Source organism: Tachypleus tridentatus, chromosome 6 (genome assembly GCF_004210375.1).
Source record: "Tachypleus tridentatus isolate NWPU-2018 chromosome 6, ASM421037v1, whole genome shotgun sequence".
NCBI classification, from domain to species: domain Eukaryota; kingdom Metazoa; phylum Arthropoda; class Merostomata; order Xiphosura; family Limulidae; genus Tachypleus; species Tachypleus tridentatus.
The window spans coordinates 140,837,710-140,865,004 of NC_134830.1; the positions used below are offsets into that span (position 1 = coordinate 140,837,710).

Here is a 27,295-nt window from a genome sequence, read left to right on the forward strand (position 1 = left end):
CATAACCCAAGTACTGCCTAGTGAAGAAGCGTCAGATAACTAACATAACCCAAGTACTGCCTAGTGAAGAAGCATTAGATAACTAACATAACCCAAGTACTGCCTAGTGTGTTAGTGACATAACCCAAGTACTGCCTAGTGAAGAAGTGTTAGATAACTAACATAAACCAAGTACTGCCTAGTGAAGAAGCGTTAGATAACTAACATAAACCAAGTACTGCCCTGTTAAGAAGTGTTACATACGTAATATAAACCATGTACAGCCCTTTCAATCTGACGTTTCTAAATTAAGAATATGTAACCTTCGGGTTGTCCAAAATTCAGCAAAACAACTACTCGATTATGTGTACATAGGAATTGTATCATAGTTACTGTTAGATCAAAGCGCTGTCTTAAAACGTTGCTGGTGTTGAGACTAACCATGATTCTGTTACAGCTGTGTTCGTGAATTAATAATTGTGGTTTCACGTTACGTGTAATAACGGAAATTAGATTGCGTATGATTTTGTGATGTTTTTAATGACATTAAATATTGATGTTTATGAAACAAATCGTATGTACATATAGGCACACAAACAGAATGATGTTAGAGCCCAAGTGATAAAATGTTTGGATAATTAATGCACGAATATGAGCGTGGACAACTAAAGGAGTCGTGATAAAACTTTAATTACGATTGGACACACAGTGTAAGGTTTAACGTTTCATCTTGTGTATAATAAAGTAATCTACGCTAGAAAATAAAGGTGCTCAGAATGATTGAACATGGATAGAGGAGACATACCTGGGTTAACATTAGTAAAAACAAATGTGTTAGTAAGAACTGAACACAGAGTAGAGACGTACCTTCACTGACACTATAAAGTACAGGTATTAGCAAGGACTGAACAAAGAGAGTGGAGTCATATCTTGGTTGACCCTATAAAATACGGGTGCTAGTAAGGACTGAACACAGAGTGGAGTCGTACTTTATCTGGCACTATTAAATACAGGTGCTAGTTAAAAGCTGAACACAGAGAGTGGACACTATTAAATACAGGTGTTAGTAAGGACTGAACATGGATAGAGAAGACGTACCTTGGTTGACACTATAAAATACAGGTATTAGTAAGGACTAAACGCAGAGTGGAGACATACCTTGGCTGACACTATAAAATACGGGTGTTAGTAAGGACTAAACACAGAGTGGAGGAGTATCTTGGTTGACACTGTAAAATACATGTATTTGGAGTGACTGAATTTGGATAGAGTATAAAATACAAATGTTATTAAGGACTAAACCCAGAGTGGAGTCATATCTTTGCTGGCACTATTAAATACAGGTATTATTAAGGACTGAACACAGAGTGGAGATGTACTTTTGTTGACACTAAAATGCATGTGTTAGTTAGGAGTGAACACAGAGTGGAGACATACCTTGGTTCACACTATAAAATATAGCTGTTAGTAAGGACTGAACACAGAGTGGAGATATATCTTGGTTCACACTATAAAATATAGCTGTTAGTAAGGACTGAACACAGAGTGGAGTCATATTTTGGTTGACACAATAAAATACGGATGTTAGTAACAACTGAACACTGAGTGGAGATGTACTTTTGTTGACATTATAAAATGCATGTGTTAGTTAGGAGTGAACACAGAGTGGAAACATATTTTGGTTGAGACTATAAAATACAGGTGTTAGTAAGGATTGAACACAGAGTGGAAACATATTTTGGTTGAGACTATAAAATACAGGTGTTAGTAAGGATTGAACACAGAGTGGAGATGTACTTTTGTTGACACTGTAAAATACATGTGTTAGTGAGGACTGAACACAGAGTGGAGATGTACTTTTGTTGACACTGTAAAATACATGTGTTAGTAAGGACTGAACACAGAGTGGAGATGTACTTTTGTTGACACTGTAAAATACATGTGTTAGTAAGGACTGAACACAGAGTGGAGATGTACTTTTGTTGACACTGTAAAATACATGTGTTAGTAAGGACTGAACACAGAGTGGAGATGTACTTTTGTTGACACTGTAAAATACATGTGTTAGTAAGGACTGAACACAGAGTGGAGATGTACTTTTGTTGACATTATAAAATGCATGTGTTAGTAAGGACTGAACACAGAGTGCAGCCTTTTCTTGGTTGACACTGTAAAATACATGTGTTAGTAACGACTGAACACAGAGTGGAGATGTACTTTTGTTGACACTGTAAAATGCATGTGTTAGTAAGGACTGAACACAGAGTGGAAACATATTTTGGTTGAGACTATAAAATACGGGTGTTAGTAAGGACTGAACACAGAGTGGAAACATATTTTGGTTGAGACTATAAAATACGGGTGTTAGTAAGGACTGAACACAGAGTGCAGACGTATCTTGGTTGACACTGTAAAATACATGTGTTAGTGAGGACTGAACACAGAGTGGAGACGTATCTTGGTTGACACTGTAAAATACATGTGTTAGTAAGGCCCGAACACAGAGTGGAGATGTATCTTGGTTGACACTGTAAAATACATGTGTTAGTAAGGACTGAACACAGAGTGGAGATGTATCTTGGTTGACACTGTAAAATACATGTGTTAGTGAGGACTGAACACAGAGTGGACACAAACCTTGGTTGACACTATAAAATAGATGTGTTAGTAAGGACCAATGTCTTTTCTATCTTCCAATGGGTTTTCTCGGACTCATGTTGAAATGAAATAAAGTTTATTACTATTTTATTTTCTTTGTTTAGAAATATTTAAGATGACAATTTCGTTAATAATTTCACCCATCATTGGATAAGCGGTAAATTTGGTGGCTAATAACGCTAGTGATAGAATCTCGATACCTACGGTCTGTTATTAACCACAAAGCTACACAAAGGGCTGTCTCTTCTCTGCCCGGTTTCCAGAAGTGAAGTCCACAGACATACCAGCGTGCCACTAAGGGGCCCCACGGTAGGAACAGCACACGTGACACGTTATGTTGTCCTTTTGCTTAACAACAAATAGAGATACCTATAAAATTTCTAAATGATTTATGTTTAACGTGTTCTCCTGTGTGACTTGATCTGACATATCTGGTGGATAGTTAGGAAACTTCTTGACCCGAATCAACCCCGGGTTACGGGGCTGAAGCCCATGCCTCACACCAATTAGGGGGCCTCAAACTATGGCTATAAAATTATTGCACGTAGAGGTTCTCTCTGGAATGAACCTTTGTAAGTTGAAAAACCTAAGGCCAATAAAACCCTTAATCCGGCCTTGGCGGGAATAAGCACGCGGTGGCCTGGAGTAAATGTAGTAATTGTAGTAGGTTCCCTCGGAACTGAGCTTGTGAAATACATTTGAGTACTATTTAATAACCGTGATTCAGTAAACAATGTGTAGATACTATACAGAAAACTGATTCTGATATTAATAGTAAATATAAGATTACGACGACGGATCTTGTGTCAAATGATTGAGTTAATATTTACAGAATTACAAGCAGTAAAAACATGCTAAGTACAAATTACGAAATAATAGGCTGATACGAAACGACTGATATCTCTGACACCATAGTGACACGGTTACAAACTTGTATTTTTAAGAGACGTCCAGTTTTATTTTTGTTGTATTTCCATCTTTCTCTTAGTCGAGAGGCCCGATGTCATTCTCTCCTACCCCCAAGTTCAAATTTAGGGGCAGCTAGCCTTCTGTCTTTGGTTGAATATGCGAAACAGAGTTTCGTGAAAAGTGTATATCAGTAAATTTCAAGTTTATTTCATTGGCATAGCGGCATGTTTACGGACTTATATTACTAGAAACCTGGTTTTGATACCCGTGGTGTTGGAGCACAGATAGCCCATCGTGTAGCTGGGCTAAGCATGCCTAGGTGGTTATGGTGCTCGACTCGTAATCTGAGAGTTACGGGGTTCCAGTCTCCGTCACACCAAACATGGCGTAATAATGTAACGGTCAATCCCACTATTCGTTGGTAAAAGAGTAGCCTAAGAGTTTGCGGTGAGTGGTGATGACTAATTGCTTTCCCTCTATTTTTTGACCCTTTAAAATTAACTTTTAAGGAAAATTTTCATGGGCCCATAGTTTTCGTAGACCCTAGGCACTGTGCCCATTGTGCCTTATAAATAATCCGAATATGGTTCCACTATTGTCAGGGGAAAGAAAATTGCGATACGTACTTTTGGTGTGTTTATAAGACTGACAGTGAAACCCTACCGGAGTAACCCGAGTTGACTATTTGCTTTCCCTACTGCTTCAAAATTAAAGCCCATTAGAAAATCTAACAAACAAATAATGTGACAATTTGTATAAAGAACTAACAATAATTCAACACTTGGTGTAAAGATTTTGGACACAACACACTGAAAACAACAAGGAAAATGACACCACCTTACCAGAAATACACTAATATAGTTCTCTAAATACGTTAAACAAGAAGTAATACTCCTGTTTACTGGAAAGACTCTTATATAGTCCTGTGTTCGTTATACAATAAACAGCTAAAAGTTGTACTTTAGTTGAAGTTGTGTACGTTTAAGATTTACACGCTGTTTATAAGGTTGGTTCCGTGGATCAGTTTGCACCTCTGATAAGACATGTTTACTCTCGTACTGGTAAAACTGTGTAAACAGTGTTGTGTGATCTGAGAACAAAATTATCTATCTTACTGTCATTACTTTGAAGAGGATGTCTGATAGGGTGATCTGTGTTGATAACGATTAGTTTCAAATGTATGCACAGCATTGGAAATCTGCTTCAAGTGTTTTACAAGGTAGGTAGCGCTTATGTAAGTCACTGTTTATAAATATATATATATTATATTATAGTTTGTTATAACCAAAAACAAGCCTAAAAGCAAGTGAAAAACGCCGCACTAATTGAAAGGATCCCAGAGTACAACCTATAATGTGGGATATAAAATTACCTGAGGTTTTGAAGGTGAATAAAGAAGTAGGACCCACATTGCGGTGGGGATACACCATCTGTCAATCGTAACCTCCGTTTGCCAGTCTCACATAAAGAAATAAGATAAAGAGAAATAAAGGAATAGCAATATAAATATAAATGATAGAAATTAGAAGAGCAAGAAGTGGGTGTTTAAGCCCACAACGTCCCACATCTATATAACCCTTGTTTGATTTTATTGAAACCTCCAGTATTATTATTTTATTTATATATTATATATATGTGTGTGTTTTTAGCTGTGAAACATTTCTGGTTATGCTAATTAATTAAAGAAGAAATATAATAGTTATATAAAGAAACGTGTTTACATTTTGTAAGATATACACCTTTTATGGGCTGGCGGTAAACTTTAGGACTTATAACATTAAAATGCAGGGATGGATTTCCGAAATGGGCATAGAACGAAGATCCTTGCGCTTAAACAGACACGCACAGAAAAACATATTTTTTTTTTATTCTAAAGAAATATCCCGTGCTTGAAAACAACCTAGGAGTAACAGTTTAATCTATATGATAAACCTGTGCAGAGGAATGTGATAGTATAACTTTAAATTCAGTTGTTGTTGAGAAACGTGTTATGTAATTACCCTGAAGTTATAAAACATGAACAAAAACGAAAGTTGTTAATGCATTGTTTTCTGTTTGTTACAATACTAAACATGTTTATAATGTCAGTTTTCATTGTAGTTACGAATGCCTGTTGAAATCATGAAGTTGTGTCTGGAGCTTAGTGTCAATGTTCGTGAGTATAAACACAGAACTGTTTACTGTCAGTCTCGAGTGTTCGTGAGGATAAACACAAAACCCTGTTTACTGTGTCAGTCTCGAGTGTTCGTGAGTATAAACACAAAACCCTGTTTACTGTCAGTCTCGAGTGTTCGTGAGGATAAACACAAAACCCTGTTTACTGTGTCAGTCTCGAGTGTTCGTGAGGATAAACACAGAACTGTTTACTGTCAGTCTCGAGTGTTCGTGAGTATAAACACAGAACTGTTTACTGTGTCAGTCTCGAGTGTTCGTGAGGATAAACATAGAACTGTTTACTGTCAGTCTCGAGTGTTCGTGAGGATAAACATAAAACCCTCTTTATTGTGTCAGTCTCGACAGTTCGTGGGGATAAAGATAAAATCCTACCACGTTGAAACACGTTAAACGGATTTGTCCAACCGATTCTAACTTTCTTGTTTACTCGTGTAATGAAACAAAGACATCGCTTTAGGTATAAGTGTAGTACAATAAACTCTAGTCCCCAAGGTTTTTTATAGTAATGACTTTTGCGGCAATACTTAGATGCTGGTCCAAAGCTGTGGCATGAGACTAGGAGCAGCACAGAGGCGATGCGCACATAACTCGACTTAATGCGCTATTTCTGTTTTATGTGAACGATTTGCGTGGATCAGTTCGAGGCTGTTTTATGGACCGGACATGACCCTTGCATCTACAAAAGCTCAACCCTACTATAGCTCCTGCTACTCGTAAATCGAGAACGGAGTGAACCCCTGTCCCTGAGGCCCCCGCGTGTACAAGAAAGAGAATTACGTTAGTGGCTAAAGCCAGATCGATGGACTAGACTTCCTGGAAGCTGAACCTTCTAACGTACTCGTGTATTAAGTAACTGATTTTAAATAATAACACCAAACATTCTCTCCCTTCTCCTCGGAGTAAACTGTACCTGTATGCATTCCAAATTATTTTAAATGCAGGTTTTGAATGTCGGCAGTTTTTATCTGTGCGCCATCTTGTGGTATATTTGTTATTAACAGCTGTGCAGGAGCATCTTCTCCGGAAAATGATAAGTCATGGTGACCATTTGATTTTTGTAGTAATAAATTTTATTCTAATTTTTCATGTGGTAACTATTGTGTTCATCGTTAGGGGTTTTAATTTTGGGTTCAGGTCCTTCACAGTACACTGTTGTATCCGGTGTTTAGGTTAATATTTTGTCATTTCACGTAGTCATTGTCGTATCCGTCGTTTATTTTGCGATTCTCACGTTCAAGCTCTTGCAGTTTTCATTTTGATATTACAAACCCTACTAATCAACCATTAACAGTCGATGAAACAACGAATAAATTATCACTTTTTGCCCTAAAAGTGGATTTACAATGAAAGGGGTACATTTCATCATCTGATCTATTTTTTATCAGTCATCAAACAGACATTAAAGCACAAAAGCCGTTCACCTGGTGTGAATGTGATAATAGTGGTTACATTGAAATCGTTTTTTTTTTTTCTCAGGATGATAACATGACCAGACATGTTCCCAGACACTTCATAATCATGAGATCTGCTCAGGACTCTGTAGTAGTGAATATAGTTTAAAAAATAGGCATGTCATAAATGAAGTCAAGTTCATTTATTTTAGCTTCTACTGTAGACTTCATTGGACAAGCATTCAAGTCTTATAAGGTTCATATCTTTCGTATATCGTTTAAGGCTTACGTTTTATAAACGATTACTCGAAGCTTGTAAAGTTCTCTGAAACAAATGGACTATCCTTGCTCTACCTAACACGGATATCGAAAACCGATTTTTATCGTCGTAAGTCTGAAGATTTAACTCTGAGTCAGTGTGGGCTTGGAGTTCTTATCAACTTTGACATCCGTTACCCAGCATTCCTATCGAATGCCCTCGATTTCCATTTTCAATTGATTTCAGTCGTGTGTTTTCGTTTCAAGTATCATTTTTCACCTTAAACTTGCTTTAATCAAATTTATATTTCATGTCTCTGTACTTCCACTTGCTTTTCTCCTTTTCGCCTACTCCTTCTGGTGGCACAGCGGTATATTAGCGGATTTACGGCGCTAGAAATCGGGTTTCGATGCCCGCGGTGAGCAGATCACAGATAGTCCAATGTGTAGCTTTGTGCTTAACTTCAAAGACACAAAAACTCCTTGTTTCGGTTTCCTATTATTCCTGACACCTTTCTCTAAATTAGGTGACATCAAGTGTTGTAAAATTAATGACCAAATTGTTATAGCAAGTTAAAACGGGTTGTTAGCTGCGGCATATCGGCTCGTATAATGCCAGGTCGTGTTCTTCCTAACGATTATGTATAGCTTTCATTGCAAAAGTTTATCATGCCAAAAGCTCACCACCTCTCCCTGCATGATTTTCGAAAGACTTATCTGGTTATGTTGTGTTTTTTTCAACACCCAGATATTAGGTAGGGAAACAAATATAAACAAACGCAAGATCAAAGAAGCCCTACTTATACAGCAACTGAAACCTAAATTAAACCAATATAAAGAAACACCTTTATACCTATACTAATTAATAACCTAACATTTAACTGCAACGCTCCCTACAATCCCGTACCCGTTTATACTCTCGTCCCTAAGATGTGCCCGACAACGGTCAGTTGCAAAACTCTCTCTTTGTTAACATGAAGATGACTTAAGAAGGTCGAAACGTTGCTTCTGCTTTATTAGTAAAAGTGTTAATACCCATACCAGCCGTTCTGAGCTACATTTTTATTTCAAGTGGGTTTCTTGTCATCAAGAATCAAGAATGAACTATATACTCTACATATAATGTTAGGCCTATTGGTTTAACCGGCTTTTAATTGAAAGTGGAAGGTGTGTTCAGCCCCATTATCTATAACCCGACCCCATCTAGATGAGCTACTGGATTACAACCTTTGGCGTATTCTTAAAAATTACTCACTTTCAATTGAACAACGACAGAAACCTCAGAATGGAAGATTTCCAGTTTGACGTGTATAGGTTTTCTGAATTCGTGAAAAACGTGTTCCGTGGTGGTTCTGTTGAAACAGAAATTATGGGTGTTACGGTTTCACTGAATTCAGTGTATAAACTTTTTTTTTTTTTTGTATTCCACCATTCACAACCTACGAGGTGCAGACTCGAGACCTATCACTAAATATGCTCGCCCTTTTACCCGTGTTGGCGTTAGAATGTGACGTGCAATCTCACTATTTGTTAGTAAAAGAGTATCTCAGGAGTTCTCGGAGGGTGGTGTTGACTAGCTTCCTTTCCTTTAGCTTATGACTACTAAATTAGGGACAGTAATCGCAGATAGTCTTCGAGTAGCTTTGCGCGAAATTGAACAAACACACTAGTAATTACATTGGGTGTTTTTAAATTACATTCTACTGTTTTGTTCACAGCCCTTGGAGCGGCTCCTGCTACCTTTTTTTTTTTTTGTCATTAGTTCAGAATTAGGAATGGTGACATACCTGATCTCAGGAAGCTCTGATCTTACCATTTTGCCTACGTGCGCATAGGACGCCGTTTATGTTAGAAATTGCAGTCTTGTCTGTGTGTATATATATACACACACTAGTCTAGAAAAAAATGTTCGAAACTCTCGATTCTCACGGGATCTAAAAACGTAAATATAAAAATATCCTACTGTTGACGTGGGGAACAAACAATGGAAATACATACTTTATTTCTTTATTAACTTGTACGTTCTTGGTTTACCCATCAAACTGAGTCTAATGGTTTTTCCATATTTGAAGGACCATGTGCTGGTGCTGCCACCTTGCAGCCGGTTAGCTCATCTGATCTCTTGATAGCATCGTAAAAAAGGAGAGCCTACCAGTGTTTGTATTTTAATGAGCTATAGAGATCGTTGTTTACGAGAGTACCAGATGTGGTGGTGACTGAATAACGACATCTGGGTTAAAGGAAACGCACGCACATAGTTATACTTTATCTGTACAGGTGGCGCGGACCATACGTTAGAAGATTGGATGGAACATTACATGGTTCATTGCCGGAAAATAACTAGTAATTTGTTAGGTTTTGAATGAAAATATTTTTTTATTTACATATAAAAATACTCTATCTTTCCTCACTTTAGTTTACTTGAACGATATACGTCTATAAATTTAATTATTACTAACAGTGTAAAATAAAATTCAGCTTCGTGATAGAAGTCGCCCATTTTTATTATTTTTCAAAAGGTGTTTTAGTTCCTGTTTTTCTTGAGAAAGTGAACAGTTTATCTTCACTGTTTGAGCGAAATGATAAATAGCTCGAAGTGTTTTAAACTTAATCCGAATATAATGACATAATGTGCACTTCTCTCTGTACTGATTTACACCCAGAGGGCGTGCCTGATGCTCTGGCTAGTTCAATCATATAGCTCATGAAGTACCATTTATCCTATCAGTGGTTCACATATAGAATAAACACCGAGCCTTTATTTTATTTTTAAAGAGAAAAGGTCAAAACATTTCCGTTATGAATTATTTATTGAAATGTTACAGATAACTGATGTATAGTTCATGGCAAAACGGGTTATTTTAATGTACAGATAAGAACTATTATCTAGAGTAAAACACAACCATCTTCAGTTAGTGAATGTGTGATGCTGTCGGCATTATCTAGGGTACAGCACTACCATCTTCAGTTAGTGAATGTGTGATGCTGTCGATATTATCTAGGGTACAGCACTACCATCTTCAGTTAGTGAATGTGTGATGCTGTCGGCATTATCTAGGGTACAGCACTACCATCTTCAGTTAGTGAATGTGTGATGCTGTCGATATTATCTAGGGTACAGCACTACCATCTTCAGTTAGTGAATGTGTGATGCTGTCGATATTATCTAGGGTACAGCACTACCATCTTCAGTTAGTGAATGTGTGATGCTGTCGATATTATCTAGGGTACAGCACTACCATCTTCAGTTAGTGAATGTGTGATGCTGTCGGCATTATCTAGGGTACAGCACTACCATCTTCAGTTAGTGAATGTGTGATGCTGTCGGCATTATCTAGGGTACAGCACTACCATCTTCAGTTAGTGAATGTGTGATGCTGTCGATATTATCTAGGGTACAGCACTACCATCTTCAGTTAGTGAATGTGTGATGCTGTCGATATTATCTAGGGTACAGCACTACCATCTTCAGTTAGTGAATGTGTGATGCTGTCGATATTATCTAGGGTACAGCACTACCATCTTCAGTTAGTGAATGTGTGATGCTGTCGGCATTATCTAGGGTACAGCACTACCATCTTCAGTTAGTGAATGTGTGATGCTGTCGATATTATCTAGGGTACAGCACTACCATCTTCAGTTAGTGAATGTGTGATGCTGTCGATATTATCTAGGGTACAGCACTACCAGCATCAGTTAATCGGCCCGGCATGGCCAGGTTGGTTAAGGCTTTCACTCGTAGTCTGAGGGTCGCGGGTTCGAATCCCGGTCACATCAAACATGTTCGCCCTTTCAGCCGTGGAGGCGTTATTATGTGACGGTCAATCCCACTATTCGTTGGTGAAAGAGTAGCCCAAGAGTTGGCGGTGGGTGGTGATATCTAACTGTATTCTTCTTACACTGCTAAATTAGGGACGGCTAGCACAGATAGCCCTCGAGTAGCTTTGTGCAAAATTCAAAAAACAAACAAACATCAGTTAATTCCTAACGCCATCTAGTGTTCGTGTGACTGTCACCGATTTATATTTTTCAACTGCTCATGTATTGAAACGAGAAATATAGCGAGTTAAATAACAGAAGTTTGAAACGGATATACAGGAACGTTTTGAGAAGTTAATTTATCTTTATTAACAACGGTCGAGTCAACTTTTAATGAAGATATAATACTGTTAGTTTTGTTGTTAAGTATCTCGTACTTTCTGAATCGTCTCTTGTTGGCTTTCGGATTTTTCTTAGTAACAATTGTTCTTAATGTCAGGTAGTGAGTGGATGCTATGAGTGTTACCGAGTTTTGCAACTTTAACTAAGAAGAATTAGTTATTATTTTCACAAAATATCACATTTCTTCTATCCTTAAGTCATTTTAATTCCAATATGTAACATTCTTGATCAAATCGTCGAATACAACGAATTCTAAGTAAGACAGTATCAACTTATAATTATCGTAATAATTAAATTACAAATCGTACCTTTTTTGTTTCTTTTGAGAATTGCACAAGCTCAGTACTGTTTATTAAATAGAATAAAGCTAGTTATTAATGAAGGCGTAGGTCTAGGTTTTCGACAATTTAGTATGACTATTGAATCTTCGAGTTAATAGAATAACGTTATTTGTATAGTATACCACTTGTATTGACTTTGTAGTCTCTAACTTACGCATTGGTAGATCCGTTTTTATCACTTATATGATCGTAACACCATTGGTGGGTTTGTTTTTATCCTTTACACGATCACGACACTATTGGTGGATTTATTGACTAGCTACCAGTTTGTCCACATCAGTATGTTAACGAGTGTGTGTGTAAAAGGGTACATCAGGTCAGTATGTTTACGAGTTATTAAAGCCAGCTTTTCACCAGTACCAACTCTTACCAGAATCCTATTTATTGACATGCGTTTTCAACTGTTACTGCAAAGTTCCGGTATCCATCCACGTCACTAGTCGTGTGATTTTAACTGAGGCAACCCTGAGTTACCATGAAAAGTCTGGAATTATGAGATTTGACGTCCCGAGTCTGACACTGAAGGATCGTGTTTCGTTCACGGCACATTGCTCGTTCTCTCGTCTTGAGTAACGACCGCTGATGATGCGTTGTGTGCAGTCGGGTGTGTTTTACAAAGGAGATACGATACACTCCACAATTAGTGTTTTTATCCCGATTTTCTTCTCTAAGCCCCTGCGGCTTTTCTCCGGAGAACGTGAGAATCTCTAGGTGCTCTTCAAGATTGTTTCGAAATTACGTCCTTTGATACGGCCCCATTTTACGTTAGTGCTGTCATTGTTTTAATAAATTATACAAAACTAAAAATGTTTGTTCCCATTGAAGTATGTATATATTTCTTCTTTTATATATACATATATTTTCAATACATGTAAATGTGTATTATATATGTATTGTCATTACGTGAATATTTGTCTTTCTAATAATGGTTAATTTGTAAATATAAGTAAAATATATTTCTGGATTTCTTTATTCCAGGGTTCGAACTCAGGATCGGATCTGTTCACTGCAGTTCAAAGTAAGTCGTTGGTTTTAGTTTATAGTCTTTAATAGGCTATATAAATATGGGATACAGTTGGAGATACATATACAAGTATACAACTTGCTCAGGTTGACAAAATAAGTAAGTTTATTTATTAATTTAACTTTAAATAGTAACACCTGTCTCGTTTTCTTTTTACATCCTTTGACGTGTTCATTAGTACAAACACTACAAACCAACGAATTTAAATATAAAACAAGGTTCTACTAAGTTCCAGAAACTTATCCATGAATATATACTTCTCACGTTTGCAGCTTGGAGAAGACGAGGAAAATCAGTTTGTTTCCAGATTTAAACAGTCCAAACAAATACACAGATAGGTTAAAGTGAAACTTTACTAAAAGTGGAAACATTTTATTCATTTAATGTTATGTATTCTTATTTGTCGGAATTCCGTTAGGTGGCGACATTTTACGTTTTTGTGTTTAGAGAGTGGTATAAACTGTCCTTGCTATAGTGGTAATAAATTTTGTAGAAATGATTTTTCTTATAAAGAGTTTGTTTGTTATTGTTATACATGTATTACGTGTACTGTAAAGTTGGTGTGGATACTGTAGTACATCAATTCTCTTACACCCACCACCCACTCTCCCCATAGTTTGAGAATCATCACTGAAAGGTCAGTTATGATCGTTATAGTTCAACATAGGATTAAGATTTTAAGTTATTTTTAGGGTTTTGTTTATTGTTTTGTTTTTCAAAGAACTGGGCGTAGCCTAGTAGTTATTGCCCTTGTACTGTGAGTTCGAAGGTTTGTTGTTCGTGGCTCGTTGCCGCAAGAATATCTTCTTTGCTTTCGGGCCACGGATGTACTGTAACAATGCTGGTAAAGTCCTGCTATCGAATCAGATATGCTGTAACAGTAATGGTGAAATATCGCTATCCAATCAGAAAAATAAAATCTGTTGGTTAGGTGCCTTGTCTGTAGAGTGTCAGTACAAAGTCAGGGACGGCTATGCGCAGTTATCCCTTGTGTAGCTTTGTGCGACAATTTTGAAACAAGTAAAACCGTTTGTTCAAAATTATGTTAGAAACAGCTAGACGAGAGTTACAGAAAGAGAAATGTCGGAAGAAAAACGCAAAGAAACAAAAGAAAAAAAGATAAGCACGTGTTTTAATATACTTATCCATTCATCCTGATCATAACCTTAACACTAATTTCACCCACACCTATAGTTAAACCTTATCTCTTTCCTGAACATAAACATCAGTTTGCTTTGAATTTTTTGCAAAGCTTCACGAGGGCTATCTGCGCTAGCCGTCCCTAATTTTACTAGTCATCACCACCTACCGCCAACTCTTGGACTACTCTTTTACCAACGGATAATGGGATTGACCGTCACATTATAACGCCCCCACGGCTGAAAGGGCGAACATGTTTGGTGTGACAGGGGTTCGAACTTGCGACTTTCGGATTACGAGTCGAGTTCCTAACCACCTGACCTGAACATAAACATAACTCTTAACTCTAATCTCACGCACACCTATAAAGTCTTGGGAAAACTGTGACTAGAATTGGTTCGATTTTTGTTGCTTTTATTTGCAACAAGAGGGAGTTAGTAGCAATTTACGAATAAATTGAGCAATTTCTAGTTGTGACAGTGTGTTGTATTAAAGTTTGTTTCTTCCTAAGCGATAGAAAATAATATTTATATGCGATTTGTGAAACGGCAAAGGTTAAACTGCCGTTAGAAAAATCAAAACTCCAACATCCTCACCTGTGATGACCAATCATTGTACGTCCTTACTTGTGATGGTCAACCATTGTTTTCAATACTCTATATTTAAGAAGATGCATTTTGATTTTTCGGTTGTTTTCTCAGTTAGTTTCAGTAACCATAAATACAAGATAGACGATCTTTATATTAAACGAAGATCGTTTTTATGTTATACAGATGTCCAGTCATTTTATCATGCATTAGCTAGTCTCTCAGTAATTATACTCTCGGTATTTTAATAAACTAAATGGTGTTTTTACGTAAAGAATTTACTAGGAAAGGATCTTGGTGATTGTGGATGAAATATTTCGATAAAAGTACGCAAATTAGTACAAGTTTCGAATATAATAAGATTTAGTTACTTTCAGGAATTCGTTTCCATCCCGGTTCTGTTTTGTGTGATTTTAATGTTTCCCTGCATGAAAAAATTGCACTGTTTCAACCACAAACAAACACAACACGATAACTTGAGCACAAAGGGCTATCTGTATTTTGCCCACCCCAGGTATCGAAACCAGGATTCTAGCGTTGTAAGTCCGCAGGCATGCCACTGGAGGCACCGTATTGTGAATAGCATTGCAGGAAATATTTAGGACATCGTTTAATATGGTTTCACATCGTTGCAACTTGTATATCTATAAATTTATGTATACACTACATCGATAAAAGACAGAATGTAGATCTGGTTGCTTTTGTAGTTCAGTAGCGGGAAGGACATGAAAATATATTAGCATATTAAATATTCCTGCAGGATTGAATGAATACCTCCATCCAATACTTTATATTATTGTACTTATCGCTTTTATATAATTTTAATTTTTAAATACAATTTCTTGTGAAATTGTTCTACAAATAGAACTTAAAACACTAACGTTATAAAGTGTGATGAAGACCATGTTTGATATAATTTTTATTTTAATCGTTAAACGTTTCGTGATATAGAATTTACAATTTAAAATGTAAAGTTAGGCCTTGTTGTGTATTTAAGTAAAAACTGTCTACGCCTGAAAGTATTTTCTCATATTTTTCAGGCTTGTAACTCTAAAGTTGATTGTGCGATACGTGTACATATTGTACACTTTTAATCTATACAGAGATAAAAATGAACATTTTACAAATGAGAGAAAATGCATTATTTTCCTTTTTGTTTTTTACAATCAGGCAGGCGGCACTACGGTCGACGTAGGTACCGCTTGGTTTGTTCATCAAAGTCTTATTTTAAAGATCTTCTCAATAGATGATCAGAACTTTATAATACTATAGTGTTACGTTTTGTAACAATATCTATGTAAATAAGTTGATTGTATTAACGAAGCGATATTTGAACCCTACACCGCACTTTGTTAAAACTATCGAACATAAGCTATTTGTATACAGAACTTCCAATATCTATGTAATGTCTGGAGTCACAAGTTCTGGGAATGTTTGTAAAAGGCACAGCGGCATGTCTGCGGACTTACAACGCTAGAAACTGGGTTTCGATATCAGTGGTTGTCGGAGTGTAGATTGCCCATTGTGTAGCCTTGTATTTAATTTCAAACACAACACACACACACACACGCACAGATATTATAGCAACAAGTTTAATTTTTTCTTTTAATTATTTATAACGTGATAACTCAAAAACCATGATGTCAACCACTTTCACTGAGGTGACAGTTTTACATCCAGTATCCGTCGTATAAATATCATTGATAAGTAGGAAAAACAGAAACACACCAAAAGATGCTGTCGTTACCTCATGAAGTTAACTTTCATACAGAAATTTGGTATTGTTTTAAGAAGTACAGGGTGAATCAGGAATTATTGCAAAATATTAAAATAAATATTATAGGTGGCGCCTTATTGTATTTGTGACCATCTTCCTATGTCTATTGATACACTGAATTATAAAAACATGTAAAGTAACACTTTTCGCAAAAGGGAGTAAATGTGGGGACGGTTAATATCAACGTTTCAAACACAATGTAACCATTTATATCGTTCTTACATAATAACACAGGTAATAATTAACATGTAGCAGTATATATGTAACTATTCAATCACCTGACATTACATACGGATGATACAAATGTCATATCTACTGTTTTGTTTTGAAGGTTCGGTGTAAATCATCCCTACATTTACTTCCTTGTAGAAAATTCTTTCTCCACTCGTGTAAGACAAGAAAGACCGCTATAATAACAAGAAAAGATTGGTGACGCTCTAACACGACATAAATATACAACGTATGCTATAGAGTTGTCAACACGTTGCCTCTCTCCTGATCCAACTTTAAGACCCGAGTATTCACTAAACACACTTTTTATCCAAAGTCACATCCCACCACGGGATTTCAGAAATAAATTCTCAAGTTGCGACTATAAACATTTCCTGTAAACTCGTTCAAAAATGATATTTAGAAACTTTGACATAAGTTTGTTTTTGTTTGTACATTTGACTGTTTTCAGTTGTTGTTACTATTAAGCACAATTCTGTGTTCTTCCCACGACGGGTATCGAAACGCAGCTTAAATCTGCAGACATATCAGTTTTTTACGGAGGTGTTTTTCTACAAATCCACCCTTTATTACGATTATTAGAAATGTTCTGATAAAACTTCGTAGAAGGGATACTCTGCCTCAACAGTTTATCAAAGAAATGTTCCTTGTGATAAGAATTGTTAACTTCTAATGAATTATTGTTATAAACAACCTACTAAACTCCATATTTGTTAAAACTCTTTACACACTCGTTCTGATAGATTACTTACTACAAAGGTTTGAGTTTGTTATATAAATAGCAAAAAAGGATGCTTCATTTTAAAATTCATGTTTTTTTACATTTTATATTATACCTGTATAAAATATATTACTTTAGAAACGTGTCTATCTATCGATATGTGCCTCCCAGTAGCATATTTACGGACTTGTACTGCTTGAAACCACGTTTCAACCCCCGTGTTAGGTATAGCACAGATAGCCCTTTGTGTAGCTTTGTGCTGAACAACAACAACCATCGATAGGTAGCGTCATTTATTGGGCTGAAAAGCTATATAAGTAGGAGCAGAATATGTTTACCATTTGTATAAAAAAATGTATTTATCTGAATATCAAAATCGGATACACACAAACCAGTCAAGTAAGCTGGAGCAATCATGTAACGATAGTCCGAGCGTCTAACTAGCCCCGTTGACGTGATTACATAGGTAGTAGATGAAAAGGTTGCTGTTTAGACATTTTAAAATTGTTATACAGGAAATGTTAGCATAATTTCTAGCGTACTATTGGTATATATGTGCATGGTATATCGTAACTAATAGTTTTAACGGTCGTTGATTTTACTTGGGAATTTAATAAGGTGGTTTTTCGGCACGTGAATTATTTGTAAACCTTGTCCATCCCTACTGTTAAATATTACCATACTCAACAATTAAAAGGATTTCTTATATGTAAATCATGAAGTAATGTGACAATTACAGTCGATATAAAGCTGCAGTGGGACAACATTTATCAAAACTAATATTTGACGTTGACGTTTTGTAGGTAGTTTACTGTCACCAGAAAATGATCATTTTTAGGAAGGTTATGTAACAGCCTCTTTGAACACCCATTTTATGCAAATGTATTCAGATTGGGAACTTAGAATGTCCCAAACTGAGGTTTTCCATCTACTTAATAGAAATGAAACACAAAGTTATATGGATCAACGTGGGGAACCAGAAATAGGCTTGACACAAGTCGTACCCCAGTCACTGTAAAAATAGCGTGTCACAAATGAGATTCCACTACCATAAATATCAGTATCAGAAACCACTCAAGTGTCTCAGGTGACAGTACATAATATAATCAAAAAGAATCTCCATCTGTAACTCAATCAACACAAGTCACATGCACATAAGCTGCTTCCACCATATGTAAGTTCAACCGTCACGTATCTCAAACAAATAGAGAATGAAACAGGTATTCATGCTATTCCATAAAATAATATACCAACCAAGGCACTGGATGCAGCACCTGTGGGTTTCTTGGGAATTAGACGCATGAAATGGGTAGTAGGAAATCGTCACCTTTCTACAATAGATGGCTTATGGAAAGCGTGCAATAAGCAATGTGCTTATCAATGACAGTCTTCCAAGAGGACCTTTTGCATTGAAAACTGGATTGTAGGGTCGTCAGACACATTTTAGCCGGAGTTTGCAACATGGATTGTAACTATGTGAGGCTTCAAAAATCGTTTCAATATAACGTACGCAACCTGCGTATTTCAGTTTTCAAACAAAAACCCAACTTTTTATTTTTATTTTTAATCTGTCTAGTACACAATAGTGTATCCTAAATCTATTTTTTATTATACACACGTGGAGTTAGTAACCAGATTTTCAATAGACATAGGTCCTGTATGTGCTCATCTGGTATAACGCAATAAATACCTCATTGTACAAATTATATTACATTAATGAATGTGCTTTACTGCAGAAAGTGTTAGATTCTCTCTCGTAGATTTAGGTTTAATGCGCTAAAAACGATGGAAAGGTTTTACTATAAAACAGTAAAAAGATTGAACAGAAAACCGAGCAACGAGTTATATTCTACTGTTGTTACACGGTGCTATAAACCAATAAAAATCACACCAAAGCGATCCTGGTGGCGTATTATTTTTCCGTGAGAGCATGACAGATTGCAGGTGAGTATTGACGTGTATCCCCAGTCAAACCAGCGGCTACCCTGAACGTATATAATTTGTTAAAAAAAGTACAGATTGGTGTATAACAATAAAAAAGCAAATTAAAATAATTAGAGAGAAAACCCACCCACTGTATGTGAACGTTGAGTGTTGGTTAGTGGAAGACGTTCGTAATTCAGTGAGCCTGTCCTTCAATTTTGAACAAGTTCTGCTTATTTTCAAAAGAAAGTTCTTGTGTATCATTGGTTGTCTTATGGGTTATGTTTTATTGTTGATATATTATTAACGTTTGTAATACACCTACTCTTTTAATCATGTAAAGTGAATTTTATAAAAGCCTGAATCAACTAGATTACTTGCCGTCCACCTAATGGAAAGTTTGATTATATTCATGATCATGACTTCATGTTTACTTGAAACAATATTTATTGTGGTAGGTTTTGGTACCTAAAGGTTGTAAGTGTAATAATTTGTACTGGTAGGTTTTGGTGTTTTAGGATTCATCTATTTAAAGGTAAGATTTTGTTGATAGGTTCTGGTTTTCTAGGATTTGATGCTTAAGATGCTCAAAGTTGAAATTTTGTTAGTTGGTTCCGATGTTTTAAGTTGTTGGATTTAGACTAGTAGATTCTGGTATTTCAGGACCTTTTAGCTTATTAGAAAGAATAACCTGTTAGTAATTTTTGGTGTTTTAATAGTTTCTTCAAACAAGTTATTGGTGGTATATGTTTTTGCAGGATCGTAGGATTACGTAACATGATTTCGTATGACAAATATATTAATATAGCTTGATAGTTGTATGTTAACTGTTTATGTATTCTGTTTAATTAAAGAATGTGAATTATGTTTTAGTATGATTTAAATCACATCAGTATCATGAAATACATTTTTGTTTTTGATCTTTCTGTAAAGTGCCATGATTTGTAAAACTTCTGATAATTTTTTTTATTCTGTAGGAGAGCTGTCACCAACACTGAGAAACAAGAACGTCCTCCCTGAAAACAGTAGACTTTCTCCTAACTTCAAATATCCTCTTCAAAATGGGTCATTAGGAGATGAGCCAATGAATTCTTCTTCTCCTGAACCAGTGCTGAGCTCAGCTGCAGGACTAACATCAAAAGCTGTATGTGTTAGCACACCAGAACTACCTTTTCTAACAAATAAGGTAACAATTAATGGGTCATCAGTCTCTGCTACCTCAGAACTTCGAGAAAATTGCCCTTCCCCTCCTTGTCTTTCACCTATTATCTCTGGAGTTCTACCGAATTCTGACAGTAACTTTAGCATCTCTCGGACCAAATCTTTAAATGCCAGCAGTCTTTCTGGTGGAAGTAAGAAGAATAATGGTCCTGTTTCTTCACCTACTAACTCATCCAAGTCACTGCCAATACTTACTACACCTGTTAGTCATACTTCTCTTCAAGGAAAGAATGCTTTCCCTGTCATAAATGGTGTAAAAACATCTATCTCTAGCAGCGACCTGAGTGGTTTGTCAGCACTGCCTAAAACGTCTGTACCTGTTTCATCATCATCATTTCCCTTTTGTATTTCATCTTCACATGCTCCTCAGGAACTGCCACCACCCATTTCTACGACAGCCTTGAGTAGGTCTGCACCATTGCCATCCTCCACCCTGGTTTGCTCTTCTCATATTTCACACACTCCCTCCACCTTTGTTAATTCCCAACCCACTTCATCAGTTATCCAAAACAGTTTCCCTAATCATCATTCGAGTTTAAATCTCAGCCTTACAACCCACTCCAAGACATCTACCCTAACGGGCAGCAGGGATAGCCACAGCAACAGTAGTGTGTCCAGTCTCAGCCAGATGAGTCACTCTTTGCATAGCAACAACAAGGAGAGTACCAGTTCGAGAGGTAACACGCCTGCTCTGAGCGCGTCTTCGGCTGCAGCTCTTGGTGGACACGACCCGGGTGTCTCAAACAACACTACATCTTGTGCCTATACTGTTGCATCTTACGGAAGCACTAGTCTAGTGTTTACCAAGTCCCATTCCTGGGGGAGGTAGGTTTTCATTTCACGTGTCCTAAAAACTACTAACCTACCTATCAAATTCATGAAGTAATACCATGTAACCTACAGAGTTTATACTCTCTATTTCAAACAATTATTTTAACATGCACTGTAACCTTATATTTTTTAAATACAGTTTTGTTTTTAAAATGTAATATTTTGAAAAAATCTAGTCAACCAAAAACACCACATCTTTATAATAGATGGAAGTAGAATTACAAGGACTGTGGCTTAGTTACTACATTTTGTTTAAAAAAATAAGTTCTCTACCACACTACATGCTGTATAGTATGAATGAGTCATAAGTCATAGTTGGTGTTAGAATATCACCTTCAAAACAACCATCACGTGGAGTAGAATATTGTGAGCAAGGTCATGATTTTGTTATACTGGCTTTGTAGCATAAGCTAAAATTTCTGTGTTAAAAATGGTACTAACCAATGAATTATTGTATCAGAGATGTAGTTTATAGTCGCATGTGTTACAAATATTTTAAATTTTCCACCCTATAACCAATCTATTAGTTGTTTTCAGTGCTCAATGAACATTTCTTTCAGGTCAAATGCAAGTCCAATTCGTGGGAGTAATGGGCCTACCTTAACTCGATCAGGTGGAAGTTCTGCTTCCATCCCACTGCCTCCATCACTGTCCACTAACCACCATTCCTCTCCATTTGGTAACCTTCCAGGCCATTCTACACTACATCCTGTGATATTTGGTCCAGCTTCATTAGCAGCATCTGGTTCTCCAGGTGGTCCATCAACCTATGTTTCAGGCGATGGAATATATCCACAACCAAGTAATCCCTGCTGTTTATTTAACACATATTCTAACTTGTTTGTTGCAGACATAAACTAGGGTGGGATATTAGTTTTAAATCTTGCTTTTCCTCTCAGTAAGCGAGATAATTTTTTGTGCCTCGATCTTTAATTATTCCAATTTAGATTTTGTCCTTACATTTTAGCTGAAACTTCTAGCATCTGTAACACGGTGTTTTATTCAGAGTATTGAAATAAACAACGCTAGTTCTGGTGTTAACTTAGAGTATTGTATCACAATGTTTTTATTAATTTATGATGAATTGTGTCAAAAATATAACTTGCTTCTAATCTACAGGGCGTTCGGAAAGTCACTGTGCACTTGTATATTTATTAACAAACATGTTTGAATATAGAGTACAGGAGGTAAATATGAATGACAATTATAAACAATGTTGAAAGTGACCCCGTTAGCATCAATGCAGGCCTGGATCCTTCTTATTTTGTTTCTAAACACCGATATCAGTTGCTGGCTTGAAATAGAGTGAATAAAATATGATTACAAAACTGCACAGTGATGTTCTGAACGCCCTGTACTTTTTTTTCAGTTCTTTAAGAAAGAAACAAGTTACATTTTTATATTAAATTCATTTGTAGTAATTTTTCCATATTATAACTACTGCTTTTGTAAGATGGAAATTTAGTAAAATATTTCTTTTCAAGTATTTTTATTATAGATGAGAAATCAAAGTAAGAGACTAAACTTTGTAGTACTGTCAGAAACTTATTTTCTGTTTAAGAAAAAATAAACAAAAGTTCCTCACTGTTGTACTCATCACATGTCAACATCAAAATTTGACTTATTTCTTCTAGATGCAGATTTCTTACGACGTGAGTTAGACACGAGGTTCTTAGTGTCGCATGATCGAACACTTGGTATTCATCCTCCGCCATTCATGAGGCCAGAACATCACCACCACCACCATCAACATAGCCCATTCCTACCCCCACACCTGGGAGTCCACTGCTTTCTCCACAGCCACCACCTGGGCATTTGGTGAGTGATTTGTACAGTTAACAAATAAAGGTAGAACTCAGACTTAATATTTTTGCAATGTTTGTTTTTCAACACCAGCTGTCTGATATTACTAAACTTGTGTATATTGTAGTAAAGGTAAGTGAACTTTTTATTGGAAACAAGCAGTGTATGCATGATAAACTTATTTGTCCACAAACATGATAGGTATGTGTCTTTCTAGTAAATCTAATTAGTCAACACTAAATCAATCTTAATTCCTCCTCTGAATTATGTTTACAAATATTATCATGTTAACATTTTGTCTACAGTATACATATACATCTCTGTTTTCCATTATAGTATGACAAGTTTCCTAAGTTGGACAGCCCTGTATATACTAGGAACCCTGTAAGTACCTAAGTGGTGTTTCTATCATTACTCATTGCTATAAGTTAGCTCTGAAGATGGTACATATGAAATACAACTTGCATTTAGATTATATTTAACAGTAAACATAATTCTTCATATAGGTTGAGAGATTTGGTTAAAATAGATACACCATCTGTTTCATTAGTATAATTTTTTTTATAACTGGTGAATATGGGTTTTCATATGCATTGGGTAATGAGAAGAAATTAATACTTAGACTGGATAGTATTATACATTATCCTAATCCATATTCACACTGAATCGATTAATGTAGTTGTGGGTTAATTATACAATGAACAAATGTGGCTGATAGACATACACTGAACAGTCATTAACATCCAGGATGTGTGACTTCCAGCCAGATGTCCCCTTGCCTATTACCATTTTCATATTTAGAACAAGAAATTTACTATAACTCTTTACCTGTGGTGACAATAAAGGGCTAAAATTACACACCGAGTTCCACTTTGGACAAAAAAAGAATCCTCCTCTTGCCAGTCTGGTTACATGCTTGTAACCTCACACAGCAAGAAACTGAAAGCCAAATAACAAAACCACCTCAAGGACTGTTTTGTTTGTATTTCATTAACTTTCTTCTATAAAATTATATATGTATCCAGTAATACTATGCTCTGAAATGTTTCTTTCTAGCTTGGGCTACCAGGATACAGTGGGGCTACTCCCTTTGTTCCTCCGAGACATCTGACTAGCTTTCAGACTAAAGTAAGTGATGTTTATAGTAACTTCAACTCTAGACTTATTTTGTGATGTATATATTTAAAGATTTCCACTTGGTCTACAGGTTCTGGCTGTTATATAGTTAGTTCTGACAAAACCATAGTAGAATAGAACAATAGGTACAGGAAAAGGTTATAGTCTATTTTGTTTCAGTTAATAACATTGTAGTATTGTCAAATATAAAATGACTAAAATCAAAGTATAGTGTTAATTACCCTAACAGGTTTTGATGTACTACATGTAACGTACTGTTTGTTGTAGCAAATTTTGATAAAGAGAAACTGCAAATCAAACCTTCTCATTTGAGACATAAAATGTTCAAAAACAATGCAGTCCTTCCTTTTGATTTTGTTTACTGAATTCTTAGTATTAATTTTCTCTGAATATATATCAGTTATAAAACACCCCGTGTAATGTGTAATAAACATCTTCTCATTTGATTTTAGTATATTTACATTTTTACTTGAAAGCACTGTTAATATGATTTGTAACACTTTGGTGCTAACATGTAGATGTACGAATATTGCAGGGTTGTTTAACTGTTCTCTTCGTTACAACAACAGCTAAGACTCTTGGTAATTGGTACAGGAAAAACAATTCATTTAAAAGCATTCCCTACCAAATTGTAGATTTATCTGTTATTTACAAATTAGAAGTAAAACATCAAATGATGTATTGGAGATATGTTAAATGGTATGGGAGACAAGTGTTTTTGTTAGCAGTCTTAGGTAGAAAAAAGATCAAAATGTTGAATGTTGTTTTTAAATTTCCAGATGAATCCCCTTCTTAAGACCAAGAACATGGTACGTTATAATATTAATCAGATTATACAAAAACATTTTACTAAATATACAAAGCTAGACATGTGGAATTGTTTTCATAATTACCCTAGTAAACTTTAAAATTGTTTTGAGGTGTCGACTAGATGTTAGAATACAAGTATCTGTAGGGTATTTGTCTTCTGAAACATAATTTTTAGTTGTTATTTAAAACTTAAATAATACTTACATGTAGTAACAATCAACTTGTGAGGATGTAATTCTTAATAATGGCAGTTTGAAGTGCAGCTGTTTTGTGGTATCAAAACACTGGACTGAGATACAGAATGGCTTGTCTTTCTCTCTGTAGAAGTCGGGGAGGTGGTGTGCAATGCATGTTCGAATAGCCTGGGAAATTTATCACCATCAACAGAAACAGCAGTCTGAACTGCACAAGGCCAGTACTACACCTGATGATTTGTTACAACGACCCCGAGATTTTCACATGTCACTACTGTTGAACACCCCAGGTACATAATTCAGTGGAGGAGGTTTAAAACTCTGATTCTTGAAGACCCAGTTATCCAAAATGCATTTAAAATATTCCATTCCATCCTTTTAGTATAAGCAGACCAGTGTGTATTTATGAAGTTCCTGACAAACATTCTTCCATGTTTTATTCAGTCATATTACAAAACCAGTATCTTTACACTTTCCTAGGTCCTCCCAATGGCAGACCTCCATTTGAAGGCTCTTCGCATCCTAACTCATTCCTCAACTCATCTGCAGCCCACCTGAGTGAGTGTAATTTATGTAATACAGAATCAACTCTCCTTCTGTCACAGTATATATTTTCTCTACAATACAAAGAGAGAATAACTTCGAACATGACTTGAATTAAGTTTTATGGTGAAATTGCACCTCACAAACAGATAATGAATAATTTGAATCTTTCAGGTTTACCACCTTTTGCTCGACCCCCTTATCCAAGTTTTGGAGGACCTAGCAGCACCTTTGGAAGGATCTCATCTTTAGGTATGTTTCTGGCAGATCATGTTTTTATTTTAAACCATTATTAAACATTGTATTGTCTTCAAACATAATTTCTACCAGTGCTGCTACACCACTGGAAATGTCACATCTATAGCTTGTTTTTCATTCTAGGTCTTGGAAGTGCCAATGTTTTCAATGGCTGCGACTCTTCGGCACTCTCTAGTTTAAGCTTACCATCACAAGATCCTTGGGCCCACATCCCCAGAAACCCTCATTCCATATCCATTCCCATAAGTTCTGGTGGTATACCTAATCCTGCTCCTTGGGGAGGTTTGAAGGTTGAACGAGACAAAGAAAGAAAGACAGAACTCGAAAAAGAAATAAGAGAAGTTTCAGAAAAGTGTAGAGGACAAGACCGGTGAGATGTTTTATGGATCTATTGTTGGTTATCATTGGTTATAAGAAGCCTTTTTAGTAACTTTTTAAAACATTAAGTATACCCACCGTTGATACTAGACAAATCTAAGTGTTTGGACAAAGTGAGGATGGTAACAGTACTATCACAATTAAATTTATAAATTTTCTTTTCTTGTTTGCATGTATTAGTACTATAAAGCCAGGTTAGAACTGGTCTTTGGATTACCAGATTTATAACAATTGAGACAGTTAGTTATCAAATAGGGCATGTTTTGGTATCTTCCAGTAACAATGAGCATCTCCTCCCCTAACCGTGCTAGAAGTAACAAAAATTATTATTTTAAAGTGTGTCTATCTGCATGTTTTTTTCAGCTTTCAGGTAGAACTATTTGTTTTTTCTTGCAGAGAGAAGAGAAAATACCATAGACAGAAAGAAAGGTATGTTGGAGTTGACAGTTTTGTATCAATGGTGAATTGTTTGAGCATTATGAAATGATTAATACCCCAGTTTAACACAAAGTGGAGCAACGTGTTCCTCCTCCCCTTTCATTTGGAAAGTTGGCTGAGTCATTAATTAACAAACAAATTACTTACTCATATGTAACTGGACTGGCTCAACTGAGAATACTACAAACCCAAAACACATTCAATCAACCTCTCTTGCAGATTCCAATTTAGTAGCTCATATACCATTCTTTCCTCCACACACTAAAAAAAAAAAAGTCCTGGTCCTCCCAATGAGACAGATAGTTTTTTGTTTCAGCTTCTAACAGTCAGGTAGCTGTTCTCTATATATATGTGTGGGTTAACTTTGCTCTTAAATGCAATTTCATGTTGTAAATGGTGGTTTTGCT

At 36.0% G+C, this 27,295-nt stretch overlaps 1 protein-coding gene across 6 annotated transcripts in view; it reads left to right on the forward strand.

Moving 5' to 3' along the window:
* The window catches only part of LOC143253859 (uncharacterized), a 123,276-nt gene that overhangs the window by 94,249 nt on the left and 1,732 nt on the right, over positions 1-27,295 (forward strand). For 4 of the 6 annotated variants that reach the window (XR_013029871.1, XR_013029873.1, XR_013029874.1 and 1 more), the window contains 12 exons: positions 12,851-12,890; positions 20,253-21,321; positions 21,888-22,129; positions 22,962-23,145; positions 23,467-23,514; positions 24,187-24,258; positions 25,047-25,076; positions 25,402-25,561; positions 25,752-25,829; positions 25,989-26,066; positions 26,196-26,442; positions 26,847-26,879. Coding sequence is in view for 1 of the 6 variants with exons in the window: in XM_076508325.1 (XP_076364440.1) it covers positions 12,851-12,890; positions 20,253-21,321; positions 21,888-22,129; positions 22,962-23,145; positions 23,467-23,514; positions 24,187-24,241 (1,638 nt within the window). In the remaining 5 variants the exon portion in view is untranslated. Of the gene's footprint in view, positions 1-12,850; positions 12,891-20,252; positions 21,322-21,887; positions 22,130-22,961; positions 23,146-23,466; positions 23,515-24,186; positions 24,259-25,046; positions 25,077-25,401; positions 25,562-25,751; positions 25,830-25,988; positions 26,067-26,195; positions 26,443-26,846; positions 26,880-27,295 lie in introns of those variants that run through there. The other 2 variants (XR_013029872.1, XM_076508325.1) reach the window with 2 other exon arrangements.